General features: G+C 32.2%; 1 protein-coding gene across 1 annotated transcript; it reads right to left on the bottom strand.

The window, feature by feature from the left end:
- Window positions 1-3,272: 3,272 nt before the first annotated feature.
- On the bottom strand, window positions 3,273-6,397 carry LOC136220255 (cytochrome P450 78A9-like). The gene is made up of 2 exons (XM_066008058.1): window positions 5,414-6,397; window positions 3,273-4,078 (listed from the first exon to the last, which is right to left on the bottom strand). Exons 1-2 carry the CDS (start codon window positions 6,395-6,397, stop codon window positions 3,470-3,472), a joined length of 1,593 nt encoding a protein of 530 aa, XP_065864130.1. The 3' UTR covers window positions 3,273-3,469.
- Between the last annotated feature and the right edge of the window lie 1,631 nt (window positions 6,398-8,028).

Here is an 8,028-nt window from a genome sequence, read left to right as displayed (position 1 = left end):
CTAAAGATTAATTTCTTAATTTAGAAACGGTCAATCTGCTGCTTTGCTTCTCTCGTGAGACTCGTAGTCAGAGACAGACTGACTCTATGATTGGAGAGCCTTACAAACCAATCCAAAAATATATTTTAGTATGGTGGGTAATAGATTTTGACCTGTCAAAATCCCGGACTACCTCCAACCCAACTAACAACTTCCTTTAAAATTTTAATCATCATGTATTATTATCTAGGACCTTCAAAATGTTAGAAACGCCCCTCATAATTTACCCCGATTTTTCCATTTATGTTAGTTTCTTTACAAGAAACCCACTAGTCATAAAAACTCGGTAAGGTTCATCCTACGTACAAATTTCTTGCTTTGAAGTTACAAGTTTAAGGGGTTGGATACCTATTAAGCCTTAATTAAGGGTCAAAATTGACCTTAAGGCTATTTAGAAAATTAATTTGTCTTATGAACAATTGCCTAATTTTATCTATATATTCAAAAGTTTAACTTCATTTTACCCTAATAATAAAAAAAATAAGCTCTTTCTCGAAAAAAAAATAATACTAATAATCTAGCTGAATTCTATATAAATTTAAACGAAAGTCTCTACGTCAAGAACATTTAAGACACGGCATTGACCTATACAATTTTAATTAATTAAATTAGTTTGTGATGGCCTCATAAAGTGGGAACATGATTGCAAATTTAAAATGATTAATTTTTTTTTGGGAAAATTACAAAACTAGGTCAAATGGGAGGTCCATTTACATATTTAATCCATTTACTCAACCTATTACATATCTAGACTCATTTTGTGTGACTTTCCCTTAATACCCCCAATATTTACGCGCGGCTCGCCCCATCTCGTCTGACTTCGCATATTCCATACTATGCGAAGTCTGCGAAGTAAATGTTTGGGTTTGCATGATGAATTTAGTTCGCATATGCGAAGCCTGGATGTGTTTTGAAGCTAATTCGCGAAGTGGTATATAACAAAAAAGGGCAAACAACAACGGATTCTAACATTAAAATCATAACATTATCAAAATTTACAACAAAATTGCCGCAATAACAACATTAAAATCACAACAACAACAAAAATTACAACAAGATTGCCACAATAAACTCCTAACAAATCACTTCATAATACATAGGCTACTATTCACTAAGATTGCCACAATAAACTCCTAACAAATCACTTCATTATACATAGGCTACTTTTCACTACAGATGGATGGATGTCTCACGACACATAGGCGCTTATTAACCACTGAGGAATGGACATGTTCCACGGTGTAGACTTTTATTTACAACTGGTGGTTGGAAGTCCAGGCATTTTTGAATGGATGTCTCTCATGGCACCCTAACACACCAGCTTCCAGGAATGAATATTACGTATTCAACCACCTTCAGAAAAATTTAATCGTGTTAGTCAGAAAAAATGAAGATTTGGCTTCGCGAAACGATGATTCGCTAAGTATGCGAACATAAATGTGCAAGGAAGATGGTGATTTTACTTAGCAAAACAATTATTTCGCGACATCCGCGAGGAGGAATGTGACGCTCTGACTTCGCGAAAGAATGATTTCGCGGAGTCTGCGAGGAAAAATGTGACGCTCTGATTTCGCGAAACGATGATTTTGCGGAGTCTGCAAGAGAAATTTATCGAATTACCTCGCAAACTTCGCGTAATCAGCGTTTCGCGAAGTGAAATCGAAAAATTTCTCCCCGAAGACCTCGCGATAACCGCATATGCTAAGTGGATTTATGGGGAAAACGCAGAAAAAACAGTATATACTTACATTTTTTGATGAACCCAATATGATAAACTGAGAAAAACGATGAAAATAATGTAGAACCACCATTTCTTCGAACGAGCAGGAAATGGAAGATGAAGAACCATGACTTCATTTTCTAGGATTAGGAAGTTGCAGAATCAAGAGATGAAGAGAGGAAGAAGAGAAATTCATTGTGATTTGGAGAAATGAAGCAGATTTCGTGCAATTTAAAGGAAGATAGGAAGATCAAAAGTCTTAGAATCATTAATGGAGGAGCTGCCACCGTTTCGCGCAACCAAGGAGAAGATGGGAGAGAACGTTCGCGTAAGGGAGGAAGTGGGAAGGTTAGGGGTATTAAGGAAAAGTCACACAAAATGAGTCTAGATATGTAGTAGGTTGAGTAAATGGGTTAAATATGTAAATGGGCCTCCCATTTGACCTAGTTTTGTAATTTTCCTTTTTTTTAGGCAAATGATATATAATATAAGCATTAATTATCCATAAGTTTTCTTATATTTTTCATAAAAAAAGAGAGTTTTAATTCTAAAATAAACATTTATTTGTATTGGAAATATAACAATATATTATTACAAATGTATTTAAATATTTAAACATTAAAGTATCAACAAATTTTATGTATTGAAAAACAAAATTAATACTAATAACAAGAATTTTAAGGTTTTTATTTACAGCCCTAAGGGCTGTAAATATCGGAACCCATTTTTTTTAACATCAACCAGTAAACTATATCAAACATATATACAAGCTCCAGTAACATCATTGATGTTGTTTTTTTTTAATTTCTTTTTTGGCCGAAGTTTTGATTATTATTAATTAATGATGTTTTTTTTATTAATTAATGATGTTTTCTTCATTGATTTTTTAATTCATTATATCGTGTAATGCAATACTGCCCTCTCCCTTAGCCGTTGCCCTCTTTTATTCTAGGTAGCGCTCTTAGTTCGTGGAACAATGGAGATTGCTTATTCTAGGTAGCGCTCTTAGTTCGTGGAACTAAAGTTGATTACTTCTGTCGCTGTTCAACGGATCTGTGCTATAAAAGATAAACCTAAATCTGTTAATTTATTTATTAATAGATTCAGGTTCATTACTCGTTCCTTAAAAGTTAGCGAAATCCATATAATTATTAAAGCTTTCAGGTAGGAATAAAGTTGGTATTAGATGTAAATTTTTACATGTAAGAGTAAGTTTTCACTTTTTCAAAAATGATTACGAGTAAATTTCGACCTTATTATCTTAAATTTTAAGGGGAATTTTCTTATTTTTTTCTTAAAAGAAAAATCTAAATAATCAAATTTATAGTTTAATTTATATAGATTAAAAGAATCGTATTTTTCATTGAAATTAATTAATTGATTATGAAAGAATATATTTTAGTTCTATTAAATTAAGTTAATAAAATAAAATCACGTTACCTGTAATGTAGATTAGATTTGGTTCAGAAGTTGGAAGAATACTAATGTCAATTTGGGCATCTTATAAAAAAAGTAATTATATATATATATAAAAGACAAAAAGAAGAAGTAGAATGTACCATTAAAAAAGTGATTTACAAGGTGCTAGGAGTTACAATTTTCATAAACCCCTTTGCGTAACACTGCATTTTTTTTTTAAGTTTTGTACTATTTATATTAATTTGAATTTAGCCATTTTCTGGCTTCTAATATTACTATTAGCAACGAAATTCATTGTCGCCTAGGCAGCAGTTTAACTGTCAAAGGATTTGCCATCTCACACGATAGTCCCAATACCTCTGATAGATCAACGCACTTGTCATCCAAGGATTCCCATTCAAACTCATGTAATAGTGAAGCAACCCAAAACGTCACCGTACTTAAACCCAAGTTTTTCCCAGGGCAAGTTCGTCTACCTGACCCAAAAGGTGCGAGTCTTAGATCCGACCCGAATACAGAAAACTCTGGTTGTTCAATGAACCTGAATGGATTGAATTTCAAAGGATCAACCCAAAATTCTTGGTCTCTTGATATAGCCCACATGTTGACCATTGCTGTTGTTCCAGCAGGCACGTGATACCCGTCAATCGTTGTATCAGTTATGGCTAATCTAGCCCATGAGAGAAGTGGGCCGGGTGGGTGTAATCTTAGAACTTCCTTCACTGCTGCTTGCAGATACACCATTTCTATGATGTCAGACTCATCTACGCCCTTTGATCTGCCGACCACTTTGTCCAACTCATCATGAACTTTTGATTGAACATCAGGATGAAGCGTTATTCTTGCTAGTATCCATTCGATCAAAACTGCTATTGTGTCCGTCCCTCTGAATATCATTTCCTATATTTAACCAGTGAATTACATGTTAGTAAATCATATTGATTTTATACTTGATAGAAATAATTAGCTGGGGGAAAGATAAAAAAAAAATTCTGATGTTATGTTTTAACACTTTAAAAATTATGATTTTTTTTTTTCTGTGTATAAAATAACAAGTTTATGTTAGAGGGAATTTTTTATAATCTATTAATGACATAATAAAAGATATTTGTTGAACAATCAATGTTACCAATTAATTCATTCAGAAAAAATAAAACCTGGGAATTTTTTTAAAATAATAATTAAAAGGGTAAATTTAAAAAAAAACCACTGTGGTTTCACTTTTTTGCCAAAAAAAGGACTGTGGTTTTTTTCGTTTCAAATACAGGATTGTGGTTTATTCCGTTACATTATTTACGGATTTGGTGAAGATGCCGTTAATTTGCTGACGTGGCTGAAGGGCAATTATGGGTTTTTAAAAAAAATGGGATAAATTTTTTTAAAAAAAACCTTGTGGTTTCACTTTTTTGCAGAAAAAGGATTGTGGTTTTGTTCTTTTCAAATACAGGACTGTGATTTATTCCATTACACTATTTACGGATTTGGTGAAGATGTCGTTTATTTGCAGACGTGGCTGAAGGGAAAATATGAGTTTTTTTAAAAAATTGACTATAAAAGGCCTTAAACAACCATGTGAGATTGCGCTCATGTGAGATTTTATAGTCAATATTGTAGCCATTATAAAAAATTCATTGGTAAATATTGTAGACCCAAAATAGTTATAAAAAATTTATTGATCAATTTTTTTAAAAATCCATATTTACTCTTCAGCCACGTTAGCAAATAAACGATATCTTCACCAAATCCGTAAATAGTGTAAAGAATAAATCACAGTCCTGTATTTGAAAAGAAAAAAAACCATAGTCCTTTTTCTGCAAAAAAGTGAAACCACAGGTCTTTTTTTTAAATTTACCCTAATTTTTTTAAAAACCCATAATTGCCCTTCAGTCACGTCAGTAAATTAACGGCATTTTCACCAAATCCGTAAATAGTGTAACGGAATAAACCACAGTCCTGTATTTGAAACAAAAAAAACCACAGTCCTTTTTTGGCAAAAAAGTGAAACCACAGGGGTTTTTTTTTTGAAATTTACCCTAATTAAAATAAAGAAAATAATGTATTTTTTTTATATAATAAAAATTATGTATTCATAATCATTATAATCTTTAAGTTAAAACAAGACTTAATTGGTTTGGTTGAATAAAAATGTGGTCCAATTTTGATAGTATAATATAAAAAAAAAAGTCTTTTGTTTTGTAATTTTATTTTAATACATCAACTTTATTTTTTTCTTACCCAAAGAACAGCGATCATGTCACCCTCTGTTAATTTATCGGAGCCTTCGAGAGAAAGCAAAACATCAACAAAATCTCGCGTTTCGACACCTCTTGAGACTCGGTGTTCAGCAATGATTCGGCTAACAAACCGATTCACTTTAGGGATAAGGTTAGCGCATCTGAACCGGACTTTTTGCGGGTCTAAATCAGCTAGGCAAGAAAGGTGATCAGACCAATTAAGAGTACCTAATAGGTCATAACCTTCATCAACTAGAACTCTAAGCTCCTCAAATTCATCATTTTTCACAGAACCAAATGTGTATTCTTTTCCAAAAACAGAGCTCATCATGTTATTCAAAGAAGCTCTTTTCAATACTCCACGAACAGTTATACAATTCTGATTCTGATGATGATTCTTCAACAGGGAAACCATCTGAGAAGCGATGATTCGGCGCTGAGACTCGGCAGCTTTGATTTGTTTGGGGCAGAAAAGATGAATAGACGCAATTCGTCTGAGAGTTCGCCAGTAAACACCGTAAGGAGCGAAACCAATAGCTCTGTCGAACATTAATCTATACGCAGACTCCTTCACCGGACGATCAGCGAAAACAGCACTGTGAAGTATTTCCTTAGCTACTTCAGGATGACAAGTAACGATAACACGAGTATTCCCCAGGCTGAATGCCATAAGTCTCATGGCTTTGAATGTTTCTGCTGCCGCGGCAATCTTTCGGTGAGCGAGAGATGTCATAAGGTTCATGCTGCCGATAAAAGGAAGCCCCTTTGGGCCTGGAATTGGCTTAGAAATGGCAATAAAACCTCGGTTTAGGTAGTATCTGCCCCAAGCAGAGCCACCAGGGTGAGACCAGTGGAGCAGAGTAATAAAAAACAGAGCCAGAGCCAGAGCAATTATGATGACTGACCACGCAATATTGTCTTGGGTCAAGCCTCGGCATTTGGAGGCTAAACCGAAGACCCATAGGCTATCTAAGTTTGTCGACATGGATACTTTTTATATGTATATATTAAAATGGTTGTGATTTTGGGATTGAAAAGAGGTTGGTTCCACATTGTCTATATATAGGGAAGTTGGAAGGACGTGTATAAAATTTTATAATACTATAATAATATAAAATAATTTTGTTATTTGGATTTTTTTTTTTTTTTTTTTTTGATAAATTATTTGGAAATGTTAATGCTATTCTTCCCTGTCAGAAGCGTAAAAATGAAGCTTAATTAGAAAATTTTACAATATATATCACTATCTGCCAATTATTTTTACATCACATACATCTTATTAAAATAAAATGTTCATATATAAATTTTATGGTTACTATAAAGTTGTAAACATAAACCAGTTAAAATAAAGTAATTATTTTTTTTATATCAGAAGCTATATTTTTTAACGTATTATATAAGTAAATTTTCATATTTTGATATGATATTGACCTAACGTGACGGTATAAAGTATAAAAAAGTTATTTTATACTGTAACAAAAAAAAGTTATTTTATACTAAAAAGTACTATAATTTTACATTTTCAGATCAAATGAGGATTATAAGAAAAAATGGTTTCAAATTGTAAGAAAAATATGTAATTTTAGATGCATAACAACTGATGAGTAATTAACCATTTTTTTACAGTTAACTATTGTAGTAACTAAAGATTTTTTATGTATATAATTAAGTTTTAAAAAAAAGAGATGTATATAATTATTGTTAATTAGGTACTTAATATATTAAATTTAAAAATCAAATATCTAATCAATAATGTTTTTTTAAAATTAGGACATTAAAGTTTTTTTCCCCATTAAGAATAATGAAAAATTAAAAGAAAAATATCATTATTACCCCTGGAGTAAATTACACTCATGGCCACTGAACTTTACACATTTTAACATTGTGACCATTGAATTTCAATTCTTAACGGTATGACCACTAAACCTTACACTTTTTAACACCGGTGGCTACTCAACTTTAACCAAGTCCTCAAAATGACCGTTAACGACATCAAATTAAAAATATTCAAGAATTAAAGTTGTTCAGAACGACATTTATTATGAAACCACATTTTTTATTCTCGAAAATCACATTTTTTGGAGTTTTCTCTCTCTAAAAATTCACTTTCTCTCTCCTAACCAAACAACACCTAAATAACCTCAAAACGAAAATTTTCAAGAATTAAAGTTTCTTAGAATATCATTAACTCTTCAAATATTATAATTTCAGACCGTCAGTGATCGTTTTGAGACGTTGAGTAGCCACCGGTATTAAAAAGTGTAAAATTCAGTGGTTATACTGTTAAGAATTGAATTTCAGTTGCCATAATGTTAAATGAGTAAAATTCAATGGGCATAGAACGTAATTTACCCATTACCCATGAGGCAGAAGGGACATGAAATCATCAGACAGCACCATATGCTATCGTATATTATGTCCCAGAATTAGTGATAGAGACATATACTTACAGTAGTAGTATGTGGGACCAAAGGGTTTCAGTGGCTTCGATTTCAAGTTATGCAGGAAGAACCATCCCTGACTGTTTGATCTTATTACTGTAAATAGCAACATTTACTTCTATTCTATGTTCTTAATTTCTTTTTCTTTTTTCTAATTCATCCATTGCTATATCTT

This window comes from Euphorbia lathyris, chromosome 2 (assembly GCF_963576675.1).
Source record: "Euphorbia lathyris chromosome 2, ddEupLath1.1, whole genome shotgun sequence".
NCBI lineage: Eukaryota > Viridiplantae > Streptophyta > Magnoliopsida > Malpighiales > Euphorbiaceae > Euphorbia > Euphorbia lathyris.
The sequence above is the reverse complement of the archived record's forward strand: the minus strand, read 5'-3'. Positions and strand labels throughout refer to the sequence as shown.

Coding starts and splice junctions, on each gene's coding strand:
- LOC136220255 (XM_066008058.1), bottom strand. CDS start 6,397: ATGTCGACAAACTTAGATAGCCTATGGGTCTTCGGTTTAGCCTCCAAA. Junction 4,079..5,413: donor ACATGATCGCTGTTCTTTGG/GTAAGAAAAAAA, acceptor GGTTAAATATAG/GAAATGATATTCAGAGGGAC.